Here is a 24,613-nt window from a genome sequence, read left to right on the forward strand (position 1 = left end):
TTCCCTGTCCACAATGAGCTTACAGTGTAGAGGGATGAGTTTACAGTCCAGAAACTTTTCATAAAGAAAATTGTTCATTTTTATGAACTCAGAACCAGAGAAACCTACTCAGCAGTTTTCCAGCGGTTGCCCTCAGATATAACTGATAGGAAAGCTTATTAGTGAGCAAACACAAGCTACTGAAGGAGATTAAGGAACTACCTTCTCTTCAGCATGATTCAACCAACTACACAGACATTAACTCTCTTCAGTTTGACCCTGCTGGCTTCCTTTTAGCTCAACTGGGTAATTTTAAAACTATCAGACTCAGCATGAAAAAGAAACCTCTTCTGCTTAAAAAACAGGCAATTGATCAATTGATTAATGGAATTTATTGAACTCTTACTGTGCACAGAGCACTGAACTAAGCACTTGGGAGAGTGCAATACAACAGATTTGGTAGAAATGTTCCCTGCCCACAGCAATCTTAGCACAGAATTGATCATTTATCAATCAATCAATGATATTTGTGGAGGGCCTATTTAATGCAGAGTGTATACTATGCATTTGGGAGAGCACAGCAGAGACTAGACAAGTGTTGTCTTCCCTCAAACTGCTCAGCTTTGACTGAGGGAGACAAATGGACAAAAATTACTGCTGATGGTGTTGGTGGGAAGAAGGGTAGTACTGCAAATATATTGGGACAAATAAACTTAATAAATAATGGTATAAACAAAAGGGAAGTGATGTGACCTAGCAGAATGAGAACAGACCTGGGAGTCCGAGGACCTGGGTTCTAATTCTAACTCCGCCACTTAGCTGTTGGGGACCTTGAGCAAGTCACTTTTCTTCTCTGCACCTCAGTTACCTCATCTGTAAAATGGGGATTAAGACTCTCTCATGTGGGACCTGGACTGTGTCCAATGTGATTAGATTATGATAATAATAGTTATGATGGTGTTGGTTAAGTGCTTACTATGTGCTAAACACTGTTCTAAGCTTTAGAGCACTGTTCTAATTGCGGGGTTATACCTACCCCATGCTTAGTACAGTGGTTGGCACATAGTAAATGCTTAAAAAATACCATTAAACAATACAGAGGGCATAAGTGCTGAGGATAGGAAGAGACAGCATAGATGTGAAGCATGACTGTTGGGTCATTGTGAAATAATTGGGGAGAGCTGCCTGTAAGCGGTGAGCTTTTAGGAGGGATTGGAAGGCAAAGAGAGTTAGGGGTGGGTGGATCTTGGTGGGGAGGGAATTCCAGGCTAGAGGGAAAGCATGAGTGAGGATTTGGAGGCAGGAGAGTCAAGAGTGAGGTATGGTTAGAAGGTGAGCTTGAGAGTTCAAAAATTTGAGATTTTGCGAGGTTCCTATGAAAAGGCCTACATAGGAAGACAAGGGGGGGAAGTGACAGACCCCAGACAGTCAAAGAAATGAAAGTTCTTCCATTCAAAACCAGGGAATTGTCTCTATCCCATATCCCACTGAAAGGAATAATGAAGGCCGATATCATTTTCATTGATATCTAAAATGCACATTTGAACATGACTTCCAGCACTCAGAGGCTGACTAGATAGAGAAGGTTCACTCCACAAACCTGGAGACTTCAAGATTAGGTCAAGACAAACCTGAAAACAAAGAAATGAATGCCAGTCCTTCTTGGGTGAATTGTCAGGGAGGCTGGGGTGGGATGTCATAGGCTTTGGAAGGAGGGCATCGACTCCTTCCAGTGGGCAGGACCATGCAGTGACTATCTTTCATCATCTGCTTAGAAGGAACTGGTCAAAGTTTAATCTTCAGTGTCTCCGCTCTTCTCGTCTTCTAGATTGCAAGCTCATTGTGGGCACGGAATGTGTCCACTAAGTCTGTTGTATTGTACGCTCCCAAATATTTAGTACAGTGTTCTGCACATAGTAACCACTAAATAAATACCTTTGATTGATTGAGTGAGTGATTCTGCTTATGGCCTTGGAGCAATTTGACCAGTGCCCACAGCTGAGGGCTATTTGTCCAACAAGGTAGAGACCCTATTACAACCAACCCAGCCAGGCATCTGCTGGACTGGCCTCTCCCTCCCAATTCTGAGCCTGGAGTGTCCCCTCTCTCTCTTTCCAGATGGAGTTCTCTCTAAGAGAAGCCATGTGGCCTGGTGGAAAGAACACAGGCCTGGGAGTCAGTAGACCTGGGTTCAAGCCCTGGTTTAACCACTTGCCTCCTGTGTGTCCTTGGGCAAGTCACCTAATTTCTATGTGACTCAGTTTCCCCAACTGTAAAATGGTAATTAAATACTATTCTTCACCTTTCCATGAAGCAGAGTGCTGGATTAATACCATTTTTATTTCTCTGCAGTTCTCCATTCCCAAGTTTCGGGCCCAAGCCCATTCATTCACCTCTGAGCCTCTCTACTCTCGGCCCTTCTCGGCTTTCTAAGTCAGGCTTCCCTGACTGCCACTCTCTGAAATACTCTGGCTGGACTTTCACTGCTGCCTGGAGTTTCTTAAGACCACTCTCCTCCCAGCCTGAGTCTATTCCTAGAAGGAGGTTCTTTCCCGTTGGAGGGAAGGGAGAAGGGGGTGGGGAGCTCAACTGCATTCTGGAGAAGGAAAAGCAGCAGGAAGGGGAAAAGGATGAGGAGGAAGGAGAGGAAGTCATAAGTAGAAAAGAAGACTGAGGGGAAAGAGCAGAGAAAGGGAAGAGAAGTAGGAAGAAAAGGGAAGAGAGAAATGGAGGAGGAGGAGGAGGAGGAGGAGATGGAGAAGAGGAGGAGGAGGAGCAGGAGGGGGAGGACAAACAGCAGCAGCAGTACCTGTTGTCCATAGCTGGTTCAATCCTGGGAATATGAGGCCAGTTCCAGGGCCTTTGCCTTCTATCTCTGCTTGGAGACATGGGAGTGGGGTAGAGGTGGATTCCAAGAAGAAAAGCAGCTATCACCTATGTCATTTTTTTAATGATATTTGTAAGCACTTACTATGTGCCAGGTTCTATACTAAGCCTTGGGGTAGATATGAGCTAATCAGACACAGTCCCTATCCTACATGGGGCTCAGAGTCTTAATCCCCATTTTACAGGATGAGGTAACTGAGGCCCAGAGAAATGAAGTGACTTGCCCAAGTTTCCACAGCAGACAGGTGGTGGAGCTGGGATTAGAACCCAGGTCCTTCTGACTCCCAGGCCTGTGCTCTATCTACTAGGTCACTCTCATTTGCTTCTCATTTGAACATAAACTCCTTGAGTCCTAGGCCAGACAGGCCCACCTTTGGGCATCTTATCCAGTCCCCTGCCTCCAAACAGGACAGTCCCTTCTCCAAGTCAGGCAGCTGTCCTCTGCTGAGGGGGCTCCAGGAGAGGAATCACCTCTTCCTTTACCCTGCACACTCATTCTCACTGCACTTATGAAAAATCTTGAGCCTGAAGGAATCAAAAGAGCTGGGATTTTCCTCTGACTCATTGGGTGACCTTGGGTAATTCCCTTTCCCTCTCTTTACACCAGTTTAGCAATTTGTAAACTGGAAACAAATAATCTCTGCCCCTCCCTCTCTCTTCTTTCATCACTTCTTCCTCAGCACACACTCATCTCTCCATTCCAGGTCAAGTGAGATCCAGGGTGGGTATCTGTTCATTGTTATATTGTACTCTCCTAAAAGCATAGAACAGTGCTCTGCACAAGGTAAGCACTCAATAAATTTGATTGAATTGGCACTTTAGGTCCCTAGAGGGGAGAGAGAAATCCTGGAGACTGTTGCCATTATTTGGGGGAATTGGAATCAGCAGAGGGGCTGGACCATGGATCTACTGTACTTTCCCAAGTGCCTAGTACAGTGTTCTGCACACAGTAAGCACCCAGTATAAACCAGTGATTGTTAGTTGACCACTCTTCTTTTTTCTGAGCAGCCCTAAGAGCTCCTACCGTCATCACAACCAGCAACCAGCCCGGGCTCATTGTTGCCTCTAGAATTCCAGGTTACAGTTCTTGTTCTTTCTGAGCAGGGCTAGGGCCTGGCTGCCCAGAGGCAGGGGCATGACAGAGAGGTCCAAAGCAGAGCTCTCCAGCTAAAGGATTCCCAGAATTGTGCTTTTAGTTCATGCTGAGTGGTCTGGTTGTCTCTGCCAGTCTCTAAGCCTGGCCAGTTTTCTCTGGAGATCTTCTCTGCCTCAGTTCAACCACCTAGCCATTTCTCCCACCTAGGCCCCAGCCATCCCCTTCACTCCCTCTGTCCCATCTGACCAGGAGAACCTCTGTAGTGGCTCCACACTCACATACTGCAAGCTGACTTCCTGACAGTTGACTTGCTGCAAGGTGAGCTGCAGCAGACTGACCTTCTGCTAGGTGACTCATAGCAGCTTGACTTGCTGCAGACTGATCTGCAGACCTGATGCAAGCCCATCAGTTAACAGGGTGACCTGGCTAATTTCCTCTTCTTTCCACCATTCCTCTGGTTCTAGAGGTTCTCTCTGTCCCTGCTCAACCACCTATCCATTTCTCCCACCTGAGTTTTAGTCATCCCCTCCCTTCCTTTTGCCCACCTGGCCAGAAGAACCTCTGTAGTGGCTCCACACTTACAAACTGCAAGCTGACCTCCTGATAGCTGACTTGCTGCTGACTGACCTGCTTCAAGGGGACCCGCAGCAGGCTGACCTACTGCAAGCTGCTGTGCTACCAGGCTGACCTGCTGCAAGCCAACCGGCTGTCAGGATGACCCTACTGCAGGCTGATCTGCTGCAAGGTGACCTATTGCAAAGTGACTTACTGCAAGCTGCTGTGCTACCAGCTGAACTGTTGCAGGCTGAACTGCTGCAAACTTACCTGCTCTTCTCCAGTACCTACCTCTGGGATGGAGACTGCTCCCTGGGCCCACACTTGTGGCTGGGCCACTGCGAGGTTATTTATGCTTCTCAGACCCTGTTGGGACCCTCTGGTGACTGAGTGAGCTGTGCAGCCCTGTGCCTGGGGACCAAAACACCATCCCCCCTCTTTAGAGACTGCCCCATGTGCTCTAACCTGCAAGATACAAAACTGAGCGTAATCCAGATCCGGCCTGTGGGTTGGTTAGGAGAAGAGGGAATTGATGTCAGAGTCTCAGTTATGGGGTGTGCACATCATGGCTTCAGAAATGAGTCTGCTGACAGGGATGGACTAGAAATGGGAGCAGGAGAATGTTATCCTTGGAGTTCTTCACACTGCTGCTGCTGCTAAAAATAATAATAGCATTTGTTAAGTACTTACTATGTGCCAAGCTCTGTACAAAGTACTGGGGTAGATACAAGATAATCTGTTTGGACACAGTACTGAGTGTATGTGAGGCTCAGAACTAACCTTTTTGACTGTGAGATCCCGAAGAGGAGAAACACCTGATGACATCTGTCCTAATTGCTGAGGTAGATACAACCTAATCGGTGGGACTGAAAAATGAATATTTAAAATTTATCACTAAAAGGGGAGAAGAGTAAAGGGTGATCACAGTTCTCTTCACAAAGCTTTATGGGGATTCTGGGGATCAGCCCCAGGAAGCTAGGGCAGTTGTGATCCAACCAGAAGATCTGAATCTTCTCTGGGTTTGGCCTGAATCCTCAGTTCTGAGGCTACCTTGGCTCTGCCCTTGCTAAACCCAGGACAGCCTGGCTCTGGCTCTACCAAGAAGCAGGATGGCTTAAAGGATAGAGCACAGGCCTGGGAATCAGAAGGCCTGGGAGTCATTAGGACCTGGGTTCTAATCCCACTTCTGCCACTTTGAGCAGGTCCAATGAAGTCCTTTGCAAACTATACTCAACATAAGAGGAATGAAGTTCTGGAACAAAGTCAGTCTCCTCACTTGGAAGATATTCTCACATTAATAATAATAATTATTATTATAATGGTATTTGTTAAACACTTACTTTGTGCCAAGCACTGTTCTAAGCACTGGGATAGATAAAGGTTATCAGGTTATCCCAGTTGGGGCTCACAGTCTTTATCCCTATTTTACAGGTAAGGTAACTGAGGCCCAGAGAATTTAGGTGACTTGCCCAAAGTCACACACAGCTGACAAGTGGTGGAGCTGTGATTAGAACTCATGACCTCTGACTCCCAAGCCTATTCTCTTTCCACTAAGCCCTGCTGCTTACCTTTGGTGGGCTGTATGAAGAGAATGAATGAGAGCAAACAGCTCCTGGATAGAGAGCAAGATTTGGAAACAAAAGGAAAGGAGGGCAATGGAAAAATGTTAAGGATTTGATGACAAAATGTCAGAAAAAGGTGCATCCCAGAGGAGAACTGGCAGTTATTTGTTGAGGAGAGATCAGCCTGCTACACTGCTATGAAGAGAGAAGCTACTCTCCTTGAGCAAAGATTCTTTGATTGTGAGAACTCTGAATGACAGGACCACATTTAAATCTTGCCTGTGTATTCTCTCCCAGCACTTAGTACAGTACTCTGCACACAGTAAGAGCCTTATAAATACTATTATTTGGCTGCAGATTATGGGGGAAAGGAGACACATATTTAATCCCTATTTTACAGGTGAAGAAACTGAGGCACAGAGAAAGTGACTATCCCAAGGCCACACAGCAGACAAGACTTATAGTAGGGATTAGAATGCAGGTCCTCTGACTTTCAGGACTGGGCTCTTTCTGCTAAGCCTCCCTCCTCCACCCCAATATGCCAACACATTTGTTCCCAATCACAAAACAATACAGACCAGGCCCAGAAAAAATTAGGCAGAAAACCTAAAAGCCATGGACATCATACTGTATTCTTTCTAATTCTTTGTATTTTGTCTTTCCGGTGTGGTGATCCCCAGCAGCAGGGGGGAAATCGCTTCTGGAATCCATAGCAGTTGGAATCTATGCCTTAGTTACTTCTCCAGGCAAGTGGCCCCACCCCGGTTTTTCCAGATCAGCCGTGCCCATTTCTGTTGGTTTCTTTACCCTCCTCAAACAAACAATCAATCAGTGGTATTTATTGAGCACTTACTATGTGAAGAACACTGTACTAGGCACTGAGAAAGAATACACAAGTAAGAAATACACACAGTTCCTGTCCCTCAGGGAACTCACAATCTGAAACTAAAAAGAGGGAGAGTCAGGCAGCTAACTAGTGGATAGGTCTGAGGTATGACCAGTGGTGCCTTAGATCCACATGGGTAGCCTGTGGTGCACAGAGCATGCTGGGATCAGACCTCCTAGAGTGGCAGTGGAGAGGTGGCTGGCACTTTGGTCAAATATATTTTACCTTTCCACATAAGCTTGCACTTTCCCCTAGAGCCCCAAATTCTTATGGCTGATGCCTTTGAACCAGATTCCCACCCTCTTCAAGCTGGGTCTAGCTCAAAACCAGTTCTGCCTCCTGCAGGACCAATATGTAAGACAGCCCCTCTAGAGAAGAGTTCCTTATTCCCTGGCACTAAGATGCTAAAATTCCCTGCACCTGAAATGAGTTGGGAGGGGGTGTTCCAGGGGAGCTATGACCACAAAGAAGAAGCAGCAGGGCATAGGGAAAAAAGCACAGGCCTGTGAGTCAGAAGGTCATGGGTTCTAATCCCGGGTTCCACCACTTGATTGCTGTGTGGGAAAGTCACTTCACTTCTCTGTGCCTCAGTTACCACATCTATAAAATAGGGATTGAGACTATGAGCTCCCCATGAGACAGGGACGGTGTCAAACCCTCTTCCTCCCTTCAAAGCCTTACTGAAGATGCACCTCATCCAAGAGGTCTTCCCAGACTAAACCCCCTTTTCCTCAGCTCCCCCAACCTTCCACAACATCTCGATTCACTCCTTTTGCTCTCCTCCCCTCCCTGTCCAACAGCATTTATGTGTATATGTATATATCTATAACTCTATTTATTTATATTGATGCCTGTTTATTTATTTTGGTGACTGTCTTCCCTGCTCGCCCCCACATCGGACTATAAAGCTGTTGTGGGCAGGGATTGTCTCTATTGCTGTATTGTACTTTCCAAGTGTTTAGTACAGTGCTCTGCACGCAGTAAGTGCTCAATAAATACTATTGAATGAAAGAATGAGTGAAACCCAATTTTCTTGTACCCACTTTAGCATTTAGTAGAGTGCCTGACCCATGGTAAGCACTTTAAAATACCATTATCATTATTATTGTTATTATTATTATTAAAGCCTCTGCAAAGGGCCAGCCTCAGATCTGATTCCAGAGAGCAGACCCGCAAGCTGCTGAGAGCTGTAGAAGGGAGGGGAGCCAGGGGAGTGATGGGTCTCAGGGCCTGAGAACATAATAACGATAATAATTGCAGTATTTGTAAAGTGGTTACTGTGTGCCAGGCACTGTTATTAAGCACTAGGGTGGTTACAAGCAAATCAGGTTAGCACTGTGTCTCTGTCCCACATGGGCTTTCCAGTCTCAATCTCCATTTTACATATGAAGCAGCTGAGGCACAGAGAAGTGAAGTGACTTGCCCAAAGTCATCCAGCAGACAAGTGGCAGAGCAGGGATTAGAACCCATGACCTTCTGACTCCCAGACTCTTGCTTTGCCCACTGTGCTTACTAGTGGGGAGGTGATGTCTGTCCCTATAATTCAAGGATTGGTTTGTGTAATCAAGTCAGACCGTCCAGGTCTTGTAAACTAGCTCACCGCTCAGGCTACAAGGAGGGGCAGTCAGTTTGTTTTGGAAGGAATGCTGGAGAATGGGTCCTACTGGAAGAAGGGAGAATCACATTCTGTAGAAGTCTGGAGTAGTAACAGCACTCATCAAGAATGGATTGTGTGCAGAGCACTGTATTAAGCACTGGGAGAGAATTCACAGGTCCCTGTCCCTTGGGCTCACAATCTGAGTAAATGTAGGGAGAAGGGTGTGGAGGCATACAGGTCAGGAATGATGAAACATTAAACACAGACAAATACACATGATAAAAACATAATCAGTAGGTTGCTGTGACTAGAGGAGCAGAATTTCAGGCTCACCCGGGGACCAGAGTTCAGGACACATCCTTAGCCCCAGGGACTACTGCCGCAGCCCCAGGTCTTCATGAGATTTGGTGGCCTTTTGATGGTGTTCTTCTCTTTCCTTTCTTCTCCTTCCCAAGCGCTTAGAACAGTGCTCTGCACACAGTAAGTGCTCAATAAATACGATTGATTGATTGATTGATTTCCTGCTGGTGGAAGGCAGGATGAGATTGAGTCGCTTCAGTGGAGTGGAGGAGAGGCTGTGTTGGTTCCCAGGAAGACAACGTGGCTGTCTCTCTGGTGGTGGGGGGTGTCAAAGATACACTACAGCTGATTTTCTCTAGCCCCTCGGTAGTGATAGTTTACAAGACCTGGACGATCTCACTTGATTACACAAACCAATCTTTGAATTACAGGGACAGACATCACTTCCCCACTAGTAAGCATAGTGGTGGTAGGAGTGGTGCTAAGAGAATCAGGATGGTCTGGACCTGATTCCGATATCCTGACCTCCCACAAATCATGTTTGAGTTACTCTATTTGGTCCGAAGAATCTGTTCCCTGGTCCCAGGGCTCCCCAATCATAGCCATTCCACTCTCAGCCCCTCACTTTCCTCAAGACCCTGTGGATCCCCTCCTTGATCTCCTTAGTCCGCACCCCATAGACAATGGGGTTCAGGGCAGCAGGGATGACGTTGTGCAGGACATTGAGGAGGATGGGGATGTCGGCATGGACTCTTTTCTTGACCACATTGGTGAGGACCAGGACCAGCAGGATGGTGCTGAAGAAGAGGATGAGGATGAGATGGGACCCACAGGTGCTCAGGGCTTTGGTCGCTGCCCCCTCAGCCTTCAGACGCAGCACGGCACGCAGGATGAAGGCATAGGAGAGGGTGATGAGGACCAAGTCCGAGCCCAGCAGGGTCCAGCCTCCGATGAACTGGTACAACCGGGGGAGGGTGATATCACTGCAAGACAGCCTGGACACGTGCAAGTTGGCACAAAGACAGTGCTCAATGACATTTGTTCGACAGTAGTGTAGCAAGGCAGAGAGGATGGGGAGTGGGAAGCTGAGGAGGGTGTTGCGAGCCACGATGAAAATGGCTGCCTTAGCCACAAATTGCTCAGTGACGATGGACGGGTACTGCAGCGGGTGGCAGATGGCCACGTAGCGGTCATAGGCCATGACCATGAAGGTGCAGGACTCCATGGCCAGGAAGTTGTTCATGATGAACATCTGCAAAAAGCAGCCTGCAAAGCTGATGGACCGCCAGCCCAACCAGAAGATGGCCAAGACCTTGGGAATGACGGTGAGACACAGCACGAAGTCCAGGAGGGAGAGGATGCTGAGGAGGTAGTACATGGGCTGGTGCAGAGACTCCTCCAACCAGATGGTCAGCAGGAGCAAAGCATTGGCCCCCAGGGCCACGAAAAAAAGCAGGGCCAGGACCATGGAGAGCCCAAGCTGATGGATCCCGGCTTCAACAAAACAATTCAGGAGGAAGTCGGAGATTGTGGTGGAGGAGCTGTTTGTAGGAGGCATGTAGGATTTGAGCTGTAAAGGTTACTTCCTTGCTGATCGAGATGGGTCCTGATGGAAGTTAGAGGCCTGTCCTCTAATAATAATAATAATGATGATGATATTTATTAAGCATTTACTATGTGTCAAGAGCTGTTCTTAGCTCTAGGGTAGATACAAGCTGATCAGGTTGGACAAAGTCCCTGTCCCACAGGGGCTCACAGACTTAATCCCCATTTTAAAGATGAGGTAACTGAATCCCAGAGAAGTAAACTCGTTGCGGGAAGGGAATGTTTAAGTTTATTGGTGTATTGTACTCTTCCAAGTGCTTAGACTAGCACCCTCCACAGAGTAAGCACTCAACCAATGCCATTGAATGAATGAATGAAAGTAAAGTGACTTGCCCAAGGTCTCACAGCAGACAAATGGCGGGGCTGGGATTAGGACCCAGGTCTTTCTGACTCCCTGGTCTGTGCTCTATCCACTAGGAAATGCTGCTTCCCTAGTAACTTTGGTAATTGTTAAGCACTTACTAAGTGCCAGGCACTGTACTAAGCGCTGTGCGGAAAAAACAAATCAGGTTGGCCACAGTCCCTGTCCCAGGTGGGGCGCCCAATCTCAATCCCCATTTTACAGATGAGGTAACTGGGGCCTGGAGAAGTGATGTGACTTGCCCAGGGTCACACAGCAGACAAATGTCAGATCCAGGATTAGAACCCATGGCCTTCTGACTCTCATGCCTGTCCTCTATTCACTACACCATGCTTCTTCTGTCCTAAGACAGGATAGATGAAAGCTCCCAGAGCACGGACCTGGGAGTAGGTGGATCTGGGTTCTAATCTTGTTCTGCCAGTTGTCTGCTGTGTGACTTTAGGGCAAGTCACTTAGTTTCCTGTACCTAACTTTCCTCATCTGTAACATGGGGAGTAGATAATGATAATAATGTTGGCATTTGTTAAGCACTTACTATGTGCAAAGCACTGTTCTAAGCACTGGGGAGGATACAAGGTGATCAGGTTGTCCCATGTGGGGTTCTCAGTCTTAATCCCCATTTTACAGATGAGGTAACTGAGGCACAGAGAAGTTAAGTGAATTGCCCAAAGTCAGCTGATAAGCAGTGGATTAGAATCCATGACCTCTGACTCCCAAGCCCGGGCTCTTTCCACTGAGCCACGCTAAATCCTTCTCCCTCCTATGTAGACTGTGAGCCCCATGTGAGATAGGTACTGTGTTCAACCATATTATCTTATACCTACCCTAACACTTAGAACAGTCCTTGGCACATAGGAAACACTTAACAAACCATAATTAATTAATTAATTAAGAAGGAGACCATTGACAGTTTTTTCAAAAAGCTAGATGTGCTTAAACATCTAAGACATGACAGGCATCTTTGTTAAATGGGCCATCATTATAATAACAATTTTATTTGTTAAGCATCTACTATGTGCCAAGCACTGTACTTGATACAAGATAATAATTAAGAATGGTATTTATTAAGCACTTACTATGTGTCAAGCACTGTTCTAAGTGCCGAGGTAGATGTAAGCTAATCAGGTTGGACACAGTCAGTGTCCCACATGGTGCTCAAAGTCTAAATTCACATTTTACATATGAGAAATTGAGGCCCCGAGAAGCTCAGTGACTTGCCCAAGGTCTCACAGCAGGCAAGTGGCAGACCCGGGATTGGAACCCAGGTCCTTTTGAGTCGCTGGCCCATGCTCTACCCAGTAGGCCATGCTACTTCCCTTCAATCAAGTCACTCACAGTCCCTATCCCACATGGGGCTTACAGTCTACATAGGAGAGATGAAGAAACCGAGCCACAGAGTAAGCACTTAACAAGTACTATTTTGGATTCAACTTTTGTGTTCAACTTCTCTAGTAGAGTGCCAGATACTTGCTGGGAGGGAATGTAACCTGTGGCTCAGTTATTCTTTCTCAAGTGATCAAAATAGTGCATTGAACTCAATAAATGTCATGCTACTTCTACCACTACTGCTACTACTACTACTACTACTACTACTACTACTGCTGCCACCACTTTCATTATTACTACTATGAGTAGTACTACTGCTACTACCACTGTTAACTATTATTTCTACTACTACTACTACAACTGTTTTGGCTTAGTGGAAAGAGCACAGGCTTGGGAGTCAGAGGATGTAGGTTCTAATCCCGAATTTGCCACTTGTCTGCTGTGTGGCCTCGGTCAAGTCACTTACCTTCTCTGTGCCTCAGTTGACTCATCTATAAAATGGGGATTAAAAATGTGAGCCCCACGTGGGACAACCTGACTACCCAGTATCTATCCCAGGGCTTAGTACAGCGCTTGACACATAGTAAGTGCTTAACAAATACCATAATTGTTATTACTACTAACACTACTACCAATCAGTGGCATTTATTGAGTGCTTACTGTGTGCAGAGTACTGCACTAAGCACTTGTACTTAGTATTGCTACTTCTCCTACCATTTTTACTACTGCCACTGCTACTACTACTATGATTACTACTACTTATACTACTTCTACTTCTTCTAGTATTACTACTACATTTGGTTTGGGCAGTAGCATTCTGTTGCTTTTCAGAGACACCAAGAGCCAAACAAGGAGAATCTAGAGCTATTCAGAGAGGAGCTACCAGGATGGATTGTGTTCAAAGTAAGGGAAATATGTAATGGATTCTGGAGAAGGGGTAACTGAGGGGGGCATAATAACTATCCTCAAGAATATAAAAGGTACCATCCAAGTGCCAGTAAGAGGCAATTCTCTATTCCACTCAGGACAGAAGGGTTTGATCTGCAACAGGAGGAATTCAAATTTAGGAATGGGGATTAGAATGATCTCTCACATTCGATGAAGCATTACTGAAAGAAAAATCTTATCCACAGCTGCAGGAGTATCTGGGAGGTCCTGGAAAGTCATCCTTAAAAGTAGGTTGGTGGTCCCAGGAATGATGATCTTATGGGAATTCTAGAATCTCTTTCTCTACAGGTTTTTAAAACCCTACGTGATTCCCTGTCTAAGATGGGTGGCTCTAGTACTATTAAAGAAAGGGAATGGATTAAAAGACCTCTTGAAGGAGAAGCAGCATGGCCTAGTAGAAAGAGAACATGTCTGGGGATCAGGCGACCTCAGTTCTAATCCTGGCTCTGCCATTTGCATGTTGTGTGACCCTGTGCAAGTCCCTTCACTGACCTGTGTCTCAGTCTTCTCGTGTGTGAAATCGGGATAAAATATATGTTCTTCCACATGCTCAGACTGCGAGCCCCACATGGGACAGGGACCACATCTGACCTGGTGTACCTAACCCAGCACTCATTAGTGCTAAACACGTAGCAAGCGTTTAACGAATAGCCCGTTTTTTTTATCTCTTTGTAATCCTCCTTCTTCTCTGATGACTAATTTCTATTCTTCTTCCCCTGGTGATTTACCAACTGTGGATGTCCCTCAAGGCTGTGTTCTGGGTCCCTCACTCTCCCTTTCTACACTCACTTTCTCAAAACCACTCATCCACTCGCATAATTTCAGTTATACTATCCCTTTGGGGATTGCTCCCCAATCTACCTACCAATTTATCCCCTGCTATACAATTTGACATTTCCTCTTGCCTACAGCACATCTCAGATGTGTCCTGCCAGCCCCAACACAGAAAACAACAAAAACTGACCTCTTCTTCTACACTCCGGTCCCAGTCCTTCAACCTTTTCCATCTCTGATGACAGCACCTCTGTGTTGCAGGAGCCTTCAATTTTGGTCTAATCCTTGATTTTTCACTGCCATTTAGTTCTCATGTTCATTCAGTTGCTAATTCCTGCTGACTCACCCTCAGCAAAATTTCTTGGATCCACCCCCTTCCTATCCACCAAAATAACCACCGTCTTGGTTCAAATTACCATCCTCTCACATTTAGATGTCTTATCAGCCTTCCCACTAGTCTCCTGGCCTCTAGCCTCATCCTCCTTCAGTTTATATTACATTCTGCTGCCGAGCTCACCTTCTTAAAATGTTGATTAGCATACATCTCCCCACCCCTTAAAAACCTCCAGTGGATGCCCATTTCCCTCCACATTGAAGAAAAATTCCTTATTGCCCCAGGTTTGCCCTTCATTCCCCCTAAGCTCACCTTCTAACTATACCCTGCTGACAACTTTCCCACCTCTAGTCCCTTGTTCTCTTGGTCAATCAATCAATCAGTGGTATTGATTGTGTTCTTACTGTGTGAACAGCACTGTACTTAGCTCTTGGGAAAGTATAATGGAACAGAGTTGGCAGGCACAATTTCTGCCCACAAGAAGCTTACTGTCTACAGGTTCCCCCTGCCTGAAATTCCCTGCCCTTCAGAGTTTCCAGATTATATCTCTCCTTAGGTACCACCAAAGTAGCTACCACCTTGGTTCAAATTACCATCCTCTCACATTTAGATGTCTTTACAGCCTCTCACTAGTCTCCTGGCCTCTAGCCTCATCCATCTTCAGTTTATACAACATTCTTCTAAATCGTCTATTTATTGTCTAAACTACACCTGTTTGTGCATTCTCTAAATTACGTCTAATTGGATTACCAACACCCCTGGCTCCCCTCTCTGATGTACCTTCTCTCAGTTGAAAGGGATAATTAGAAGCGCGGTAATGAAGACTTGGCCTCTCACTGGTTACCCCAGGCATGAGCCTCATTTTTTTTTTTTTTTTTGGTCCTTGCTAACAGGATCTGAAATTTCATTAAAAATTTCTTAGAGACTGAGATAATGTGTATCCTCCCCGTGCTGTGAGAGGATTTGGAGCTGGTACCACCGTGTTGCAGGAGAAGTGTTATTAAAATCTCCCTGACCCCAGGTAATAGTGAGAACAGAGAGGGACCAAGAGATGGTGAGATGAAGAGAATGTTTCTGAAAAATCAAAATCAGTCTCCTTTCCTGTCCCTAGCCTCACTGCCCTCGCTACAGAGAGTTTGGAGCCTGGTGCTTCACAGCCATCCTGCCTCCTTGGGATGCAGAGTCACAGAGGGTGATAGAGGGGAGGTAGAGGGGGACCAGGAAGGGCAGAAGCGGGATTCAGCAAATGGCCCCATCAGAGCTGGGGTCATCCACAGCCATCCGAGCTCTTTGGGGTGAAGAGTTGTGGAGGGGGACAGAGGGGTGGGGAGGGGCAGAGAGGGGCAGACTCAGGAATCACCAGTGCCGGGTGATACATTTTAAATTTATTTTTAAATGAAAAGAATGCCTGCTGCCGCTTACCTCTGGCCCATCACCCCAAGGTGGGGAATTTTTTTATTATTATCATTTAGGGCAGAAGTAACAGCAGCTCTCCAGCTCCTTCTTCTCCCTCCCTACAGGCTCGGGGCTGACAGTGGAGGCAGGAACATCAGCTCTCTGGGGTCAGCCGGGAGACCCCCAGCTACAGCAGCCCAGGCTTGGGGTCCCCTCTGCCTTGGAAGTCAACTCCAGGTTCACTAACACACCCTCTGGTTTCAGAGGAAATCATATTTGCCTCCGCTGTCAGCCTGGGTTCCTTCCTCTACATATTCAAGAAAGTCCAGCCTCCCTCTTCCCTAATTCCTCCTCCTGCTCTTCATATCCAGTGAACTACTGATTCAATACCGAAGATGGATTGTCCTGAAGATATAACAATAATAATAATAATAATTGGGGTATTTCTAAAGTGCTTTCTATGTTCCAAGCATTGCACTAAGCACTGGGTACAAGCAAATTGGGTTAGACACATCCCTGTTCCATGTGGGGCTTGCAGTCTCAATGCCCATTTTCCAGATGAGGTAACTGAGGCACACAGAAATGAAGAGACTTGCTGAAGGTCACACAGCAGACATGTGGGGTAGCCTGAATTAGAACCCATAGACACCACTCCCTGATAAATCATCCTGAAGGATTTTACCTTTGGTCAATCTGGGGACTTTACTCAGCTCCTCTCAATCCCCTGGGGCTCTGGCTCCTTTGGTGGCCTGAAGTCTGGTTCAACTCGTGGTCTGAGTCTCCTCTCCCTTCACCCCAAACACAGAAGGGAGAACTGGTCCTATTTATTATCTCTAAATCCCTGAAGGATCATTACCCCAGGGGGATCATTGAAGAACTGTCCACTGTCACAAAGTGACAATTTACCCAGCCCCTCTCAGGGCAGCGGGCCCAGGGAAGTTTTGAACAGGACCCAGATATCGGCCCTCCTCCCTTCCCCTGTCGATGCTACCAAATATGGCCCTGGAAGTGTCAGTGCGGCATGAATGCCCAAAAGCAGAGGTACAACCCAGATAGCGCAAACACTGACAAAGAAAGGCTCAGGCCCTACAAGACTCTCACCCAGCAGTGTCTGCCTCATATATACCTGGTGGCAAATTCTGAAATTTCTCTTTATGGCTCTAGTCACCATCCCTTCCTCTGTGAATTTCCACCAGATCTGGGGGCTCTAGGGCAGCTCTGGTAGGTGGTTTGCCTGTGCTGGGATTATTCTTCCTGAGAAGCAATGTAGTCAAGGGGAAATAATAGAAATAATGATTTTGATCATTTGTTAAGTATTTACTACACTAAGCACTTGAGACAATACAAGATGAGAGCTAAGGTATGGGATTCAGGGAGTCTGGGTTCTAATCCTGAATCTGGCACTTGGCTGCTGGGTGATCTTGGACAAGTAACTTCATTTCTCTGTGCCTCAGTTTCCTCATCTGTAAAATGGGGATGCAGTACCTGTTCTCCCTACTCCTTAGAATGTGAGCCCTGGACAGGGACTACATCTGCCCTGATTATCTTGAATCTACCCCCGTGTTTTGTTCAGTACTCACTGAGCAATGACTCCAACCCAAATAGCCCCTTCCTCCCATCTTCTCACTAAGGCAGGGAAAGAGGACCCAGGAATATGATCCCACACAGTTTACCAAGGCCTCCTCTGCTCTCTCTTCCCTGGCCTCATCCTCAATCTCTATCCTCTACGGAACTCACTTGACCAGCTCTCGGCTTGGTTCTTCAGGCTCTGCCACTCTCCTGCAGTCATAACTCTGCTCCCAGGGCTCAGATCTATGGAGGAGACTTCTTATGTTTCCTCTGAGCCTCCCTGCAAGGACCACTCAGTGTCTAACTGAGGGACCATCCCCCTGAAGACCTAACCTCCACACAGCTTCCCACAGGGGAAAAAATTCATCCTGAGGGGACTTCAGGGAGGAAACCCTCAGAGATGCAGTCTCCTGGAGCAGCCAAGTTGAATCCCGGCTCTGTCACTTGCCTGCTGTGTGACCTTGGGCAAATCAGTTTGCTTCTCTGGACCTCAGTTACCTCATCTGTAAAATGCGGATTGAGACTCTGAGCCCCAAGTGGGGCAGGTACTGGGTCCAACCCGATTAGCTTGTATCCACTCCAGTGCTTAATCCAATACCTGGCAAATAGTAAGCGCTTAACAAATACCTCAATTTACAAATTGCGAATCAGCTTAGAGAACTTAGAGAAGCAGCATGGCTCAGTGGAAAGAGCCTGGGCTTTGGAGTCAGAGGTCGGGTTCAAATCCTGGCTCTGCCAATTGGCAGCTGTGTGACTTTGGGCAAGTCACTTCACTTCTCTTTGCCTCTGTTCCTTCATCTGTAAAATGGGGATTAAGACTGTGAGGTCCCCCATGGGACAAACTGATCACATTATAACCTCCCCAGAGCTTAGAACAGTGCTTTGCACATAGTAAGAGCTTAATAAATGCAACCAAAAAAATTAATCAATGGTATGTAAACTCCTTGTTGGCAGGGAACATGTCTAACAACACTGCTATGTTGTATTCTCCCAAATGTTTAGTACAATGTTCAACACAGTAAGTACTTAATAAATATGATTTTTTAAGAATATATTGAGCACTTCCTGTGTGTAGAACTCGTGCAAGTCACTTAATTTTCTGTGTCTCAGTTACCTCACCTGGAAAATGGGGGTGAAGACTGTGAGCCCCACGTAGGACAAGCTGGTTACCTTGTATCTACCCCAGTGCTTAGAACAGTGCTTGGCAAATACTAAGCGATTAACAAATACAATTATTATTACTATTATATTCTCCCAATACAGTGCTCTGTACATGGTCAGCTCAGCACTCAGTAAATACCACTGATTTATTGATTGGTCTGCCTACTATGAAGGCAAAAGGAGTTCCATGCAGGAAGGGTCAGCAGTGAGAGAGACGAGGTTGAGGCATTGAATGAATGATTGCGCTGATAAGTGAAAGGATTTTGTGTATGCCTTATTCTGTGGTCTCCTCCCTCCCTGAACAGCTCTAGTCTTAACCGGAATTCCCCCCTCACCAGCTCTGCTCCCCACTGTGACCTGGAGGTCTTCAGCTTAGAGGTCACTACGCGTCCTTCCTCTTAAGCAGAAGCCACGGCCCTCCTCTATCACCATCTCCCCGGGAGATTGGGTGGTTCCTTTTTTTAATGGTATTTGTTAAGCACTTACTACATGCCAAGCACTGTACTAAGCACAGGGTGGATAAAAGCTAATGAGGTTGGACACGGTGAACAACCCACAAGGGGCTCACAGTCTTAACCCCTATTTTACAGATGAGGTTACTGAGGCACAGAGAAGAGAAGTGACTTGCCCAAGGCCACACAGCAGGCAGGTGACCCACCACCCAACACTCAGGAACTCACCACCATGCAGATGGCATTTTTCATTTTTTAATAATTACCATTATATTATTATTATTATGTAAGCACAGTGTGGACAGGGAACCTGTCTACCAACTCTGTTATACAGTTCTATTGCACTCTTCAAGTGTTTAGTACACTACTCTGCACAAAGTAAGTGCTCAATAAATATGATTAACTGGAACTGTTGAATATTAGAATGAATTATCAAATCAGCCTTTTGGGCCCCCTGCCTTGGTGTATCTGCAGTTAATTTGGAATGACTTAGGACTTAAAGGAGGCAGGGGAATGATATAAATGAGCATAAAGTGCCATTCCAGAAGCAGCATGGTCTATGGAAAGCGCACAGGTCTGGGAGTCAGAAGACCTGGGTTCTAATCCTGGTTCTGTCACTTGTCTGCTGTCTAACATCACACAAGTCATTTAACTTCTCTGGGCCTCAGTTCCCTCATCTGTAAAATAGGGATTCAATACTTGTTCTCCATCCTACTTAGACTGTGAGCCCCTTGTGGACATGATTACCTTGTGTCTTCCCCAACGGTTAGTACACTGCTTGGCACATAGTAAGCACTGAACAAATAGAACAATTATGGTTATTATAATCTTGAATCAATCCCAGGTCCAAGCACTTTTTGACTCATAGTAAGTACTTAACCTAAGAACAGCCACATGGTAAGACATGAGGCACTGAGCGGGAGAGCTTTTCATCCAGGACCACAGAGTGCGTCAGGCTCAGGGACAGGATGAGAACTTGATCCCCTTGAATTTCCCCTTCCCCATCTGTCCTCCCCATCTGTGACTTGTTAAGGGGCAAGTCACTTAACTTCTCTGTGCTATCTGTGCTGTCCCTCTCAGCTATCACGGGGTGTCCTCCCTACCCTCTCAGCCCCTAGCTTTCCTTAAGACCCTGCGGATCCCCTCCTTGATCTCCTTGGTCCGCACCCCGTAGACAATGGGGTTCAGGGCAGCAGGGATGACGTGGTGCAGGACATTGAGGAGGACGGGGATGTTGGCGTGGACTCTCTTCTTGACCACATTGGTGAGGACCAGGACCAGCAGGATAGTGCTGAAGAAGAGGATGAGGATGAAATGGGACCCGCAGGTGCTCAGGGCTTTAGCCGCTGCCCCCTCAGCCTTCAGACGCAGCACGGCATGCAGGATGAAGGCATAGGAGAGGGTGATGAAGACCAGGTCCGAGCCCAGCAGGGTCCAGCCCACCACAAACTGGTAGAGTTTGTTGAGGGTAATATTTCCACAGGAGAGCTGTGACACAGACAGGTTGCCACAAAAACAGTTCCTAATGATGGTTTTCCCACAGTAGTGTAGGCGGGCAGAGAGGATGGGGACAGGCGCCAAGAGCAGGAAGTTGCGAGCCACGATGAAGACGGCCGCCTTAGCCACAAAGCGGTCAGTGACGATAGATGGGTACCGCAGTGGGTGGCAGATGGCCACGTAGCGGTCATAGGCCATAACCAGGAAGGTAGAGGACTCCATGCACAGGAAGGTGTTTACAATGAGCATCTGCAAGAAGCAGTCTGGAAAGCTTATGGACCACCAGCCCAACCAGAAGATGGCCAAGACCTTGGGGATGACAGTGAGACAGAGGACGAGGTCCAGGAGGGAGAGGATGCTGAGGAGGTAGTACAGGGGCTCATGCAGAGACTCCTCCAGCTGGACGGTCAGCAGAGGCAAAGAGTTTGCCCCCAGGGCCACGATAAAGAGCAGAGTCAGGACCACAGAGAGCCCGAGCTGATGGCTCCGCGCCCCAGGGAGGCACATGAGGTAGAATTCAGAGGGCTGAGTGAATGAGTTGTTGCTGAGAGTTGACATGGCAGAACAGCTGAACGGAGTAGGCTTCTTCCTGAGAACCTGGGTGAGCAGAGTCAGATGTAAGTTCCTCATCTGCCATAGCCACAAATAACCAAGTGGTTCAATGACTTCTGCTCATGGTCACCTGTGCCCAAGCTGAATCTTCCACAGAAACTCCCTCGTTGGTTCCTGAATATTGCATCTCTAACTCATATTGTATTTACTCCTTTGGCTATGCACACAGTGTCTACCAGTACAGTGCCTGGCACACAGTGTCAATTCATCAGTTGTATGAGAAGCAGCATGGTGGAGTGAATAAAGCACAGAACTGGGAGCCTGAACTTTATGGTTTCTAATCTCGGCTCTGCCACTTGTCTGCTGTGTGACCTTGGGCAAGTCACTTGTTTCTCTTGGCCTCAGTGACCTCATCTGTAAAATGAGGATTGAGACTGTAAGCCCCATGGGAGACAGGGACTGTGTCCAACCCAATTTGCTTATATTCAGATACCCCAGCACTCAGCAAAGTGCCTGGCACACAGTAAGCACTTAACAAACTTAACTCTTCCTCCCTTCAAAGCCCTACTGAGAGCTCACCTCCCCCAGGAGGCCTTCCCAGACTGAGCCACCTCCTTCTTCTCCCCCTCCTTCCCCTCCCCATCCCCCCACCTTACCTCCTTCTCCTCCCCATAGCACCTGTATATATGTATATATGTTTGTATGTATTTGTTACTCTATTTATTTTGTTTGTACATATTTATTCCATTTATTTTATTTTGTTAATATGTTTTGTTTTGTTCTCTGTCTCCCCCTTCTAGACAGTGAGTCCACTGTTGGGTAGGGACCGTCTCTATATGTTGCCAACTTGTACTTCCCAAGCGCTTAGTACAGTGCTCTGCACACAGTAAGCACTCAATAAATATGATTGAATGAATGAACAAATATTACAATTATTATTATCATTTATTGTTACTGTTAAGACATTCATAGTGTGCTTACTGTATGGAGAACTCCATACTAAGCGCTTGAAGGAGAACAACTTAACAGAGTTGCTAGACATATTGGTAGACACAGGAGGTGCTGAATCCAGTGCACTACACACAGAAGATGTAGACATTCAGGCCAGTACCCTGCACACAATAGATATTCTGTGCAGTGTACTACACCCTCTCAAGTTTGTGCCTGGAGAGTTTCAAGTACTCTATCAGTTTTGGCTACGAGAGGGAGGGGCATACCCATTCCATTCCTAGGCTTGTAACGAGTAGACTGCAATCTGCTACAAGTCAAAACTCACCTGTACTGGGCAGCAGCAGCATGGGAGAGAGTCGAGGGTGGAGACTCAAGTTTATTATGAGGAAGAAGACAATGATAAACCACTTCTGTATTTCTACCCAGAAAACCCTATGGATACAGTACTAGAACGATTGTAGATGGAAGAAGAACATTCTGGGAAAGATGTGTCCATGGAGTCGCTGTGGGTCAGAGATGACATGATGGCACAAGACAAGACAGTGTTCTGTAATCAGCAGATTCAAGTACCCTGGACGGTACTCTGCCCACAATAGACACTCAGTACAGAACAGTAGGTGTTCAGTAAATAGTGATGCTAATGAAGAAAAGGAAGGCTTAGAAATGAGAAATGACCCCAAATTCCCTCCCTGAAAAGTTGTTGGCCCTGCTGCCTGAATCTTCCACTTTATAAGTGTCATCTTGGCCCTTAGCATACCTCCATAGTTTTATCTACAATCTTCTAAAAAATGATTGAATCTCACTAGTATACTAATTAAGATGACTGCACATTTGGGGGCATTTCACTTCTCTGTGCCTTAGTTACCTCATCTATAAAATGGGAATTGAAACTGTAAGACCCACATGGACAAAGACTGTGTCCAACCCAATTTTCTTGTAATAATAATAATAATGATGGTATTTGTTAAGTGCGTACTATGTGAAAAACACTGTTCTAAGTGCTGCATCCACCCCAGTGCTTACTACAGTGCCTGGCACATAGTAAGTGCTTAACAAATATTACAGTTATTATTATCATTAGTTATTAATATTATGATATTTTTGGGGTGCTTACTGTATGTGGAGAGCACTGTACTAAGCACTTGGGGGAGCACAATAAAACAGAGTTGGTAGATGTATTCCCTTTCTACAATGAACTTACAGTCCAGAAACTTTTCATAAAGAAAATTATTCATTTCTGTGAGCCCAGAACCAGAGAAACCTATTGAGCAGTTTTCCAGTGGTTGCCCTCAGATAGAACTGATAGGAAAGCTTATTAGCGAGCAAACACAAGCTACTGAAGCAGATTAAGGAACTACCTTCTCTTCAGCATGATTGAACCAACTACACTGACCTTAACTCCCTTCAATTTGACACTATTAGCTTTTCCACTCTGCTTCCTTTTAGCTCATTTTGATAACTTTAAAAATATCAGATTCAGCATGAAAAAGAAACCTCTCAGGCTTAAAATACAGGCAATCAATCAACCGATTAATGGAATTTATTGAGCACTTGCTATGAGCAGAACACTGAACTAAGCACTTGGGAGAGTGCAATACAACAGATTTGGTAGATATGTTCCCTGCCCACAGAAATCTTAGAACAAAATTGATCAATCATCAGTCAATCAGTGATATTTGTGGAGGGCCTTTTTAATGCAGAGTGCATACTAAGCACTTGGGAGAGCACAGCAGAGGCTAGACAAGTGTTGTCTTCCCTCAAGCTGCTCAGCTTTGACTGAGGGAGTCAAATGGACAAAAATTACTACAGATAGTGGCAGTGGGAAGAAGGGTAGTAGTGCAAATATATCGGGGTAAATTAACAATAAATAATGGCATAAACAAAAGGGAAGTGGTGTGGTCTAGTGGAAAGAGAACAGACCTGGGAGTCAGAGGATCTGGGTTCTAATCCTGTTCCACCACTTGGCTGTTGTATGACCTTGGGCAAGTCACTTTACTTCTCTGCACCTCCGTTACCTCATCTGTAAAATGGGGATTAAGACTGAGCCTCATCTGGGACCTGAACTATGTCCAACTTGATTAGCTTACAATAATAATAATAATGATGGTGTTTGTTAAGTGCTTACTATGTGCCAAGCACTGTTCTAAGCTCTATACCACTGTTCTAAGTGCTGGGTTATATCTACCATGCTTAGTACAATGGTTGGCACATAGTAAGTGCTTTAAAACACCATTAAAAAATACAGAGGGCATAAGTGATGAGGACAGGAATAGAAAGCATAGATGCTAAGCATGGCTGTTGGGTCATTGTGAAATAATTGGGGAAAGCTGCCTGGAGGAGGTGGGCTTTTAGGAGGGATTGGAAGGAAAAGAGAGTTAGGGGCAGGTGGATCTTGGTGGGGAGGAAATTCCAGCTCGAGGGAAAGCATGAGTGAAGAGCTGGAGGCAGGAGAGTCAAGAGTGAAGTATGGTTAGAAGGTGAGATTGGGAATTCAGAAATCCCAGATTTCAAGAGCTTCTTTTGAAAAGGCCTATGTAGGAAGATAGGTGCCTACCCCTCTAAAGAATGGGACAGACCCCAGACAGTCAAAGAAATGAAAGTCCTATCCCGACTGGATTACTGCATCAGCCTCCTCTCTGATCTCCCTAGTCCTGGTCCCAAGCCCATTCACCTCTGAGCCTCTCTCCTCTCAGCCCTTCACTTTCTGAGTCAGGCTTCCCTGACTGCCAATCTCTGAAATGCCCTGGCTGGACATTCACTGCTGACTGGGGTTTCTTAAGACCATCTCCTCCCAGCCTAAGTCCATTCCTGGAAGCAGGTTCTTTCC

General features: G+C 46.2%; 2 protein-coding genes across 2 annotated transcripts; both read right to left on the reverse strand.

Moving 5' to 3' along the window:
• Window positions 1–9,474: 9,474 nt before the first annotated feature.
• On the reverse strand, window positions 9,475–10,419 carry LOC119942533 (olfactory receptor 56A3-like). The gene has a single exon (XM_038763368.1). The coding sequence runs from the start codon at window positions 10,417–10,419 to the stop codon at window positions 9,475–9,477; it is 945 nt and encodes a 314-aa protein (XP_038619296.1).
• A 9,474-nt stretch (window positions 10,420–19,893) lies between these two features.
• Window positions 19,894–20,841, reverse strand: LOC119942543 (olfactory receptor 56A1-like). The gene has a single exon (XM_038763380.1). The coding sequence runs from the start codon at window positions 20,839–20,841 to the stop codon at window positions 19,894–19,896; it is 948 nt and encodes a 315-aa protein (XP_038619308.1).
• Between the last annotated feature and the right edge of the window lie 3,772 nt (window positions 20,842–24,613).

The sequence above is a fragment of the Tachyglossus aculeatus genome, chromosome 2 (assembly GCF_015852505.1).
Source record: "Tachyglossus aculeatus isolate mTacAcu1 chromosome 2, mTacAcu1.pri, whole genome shotgun sequence".
Taxonomy (NCBI): Eukaryota; Metazoa; Chordata; class Mammalia; order Monotremata; family Tachyglossidae; genus Tachyglossus; species Tachyglossus aculeatus.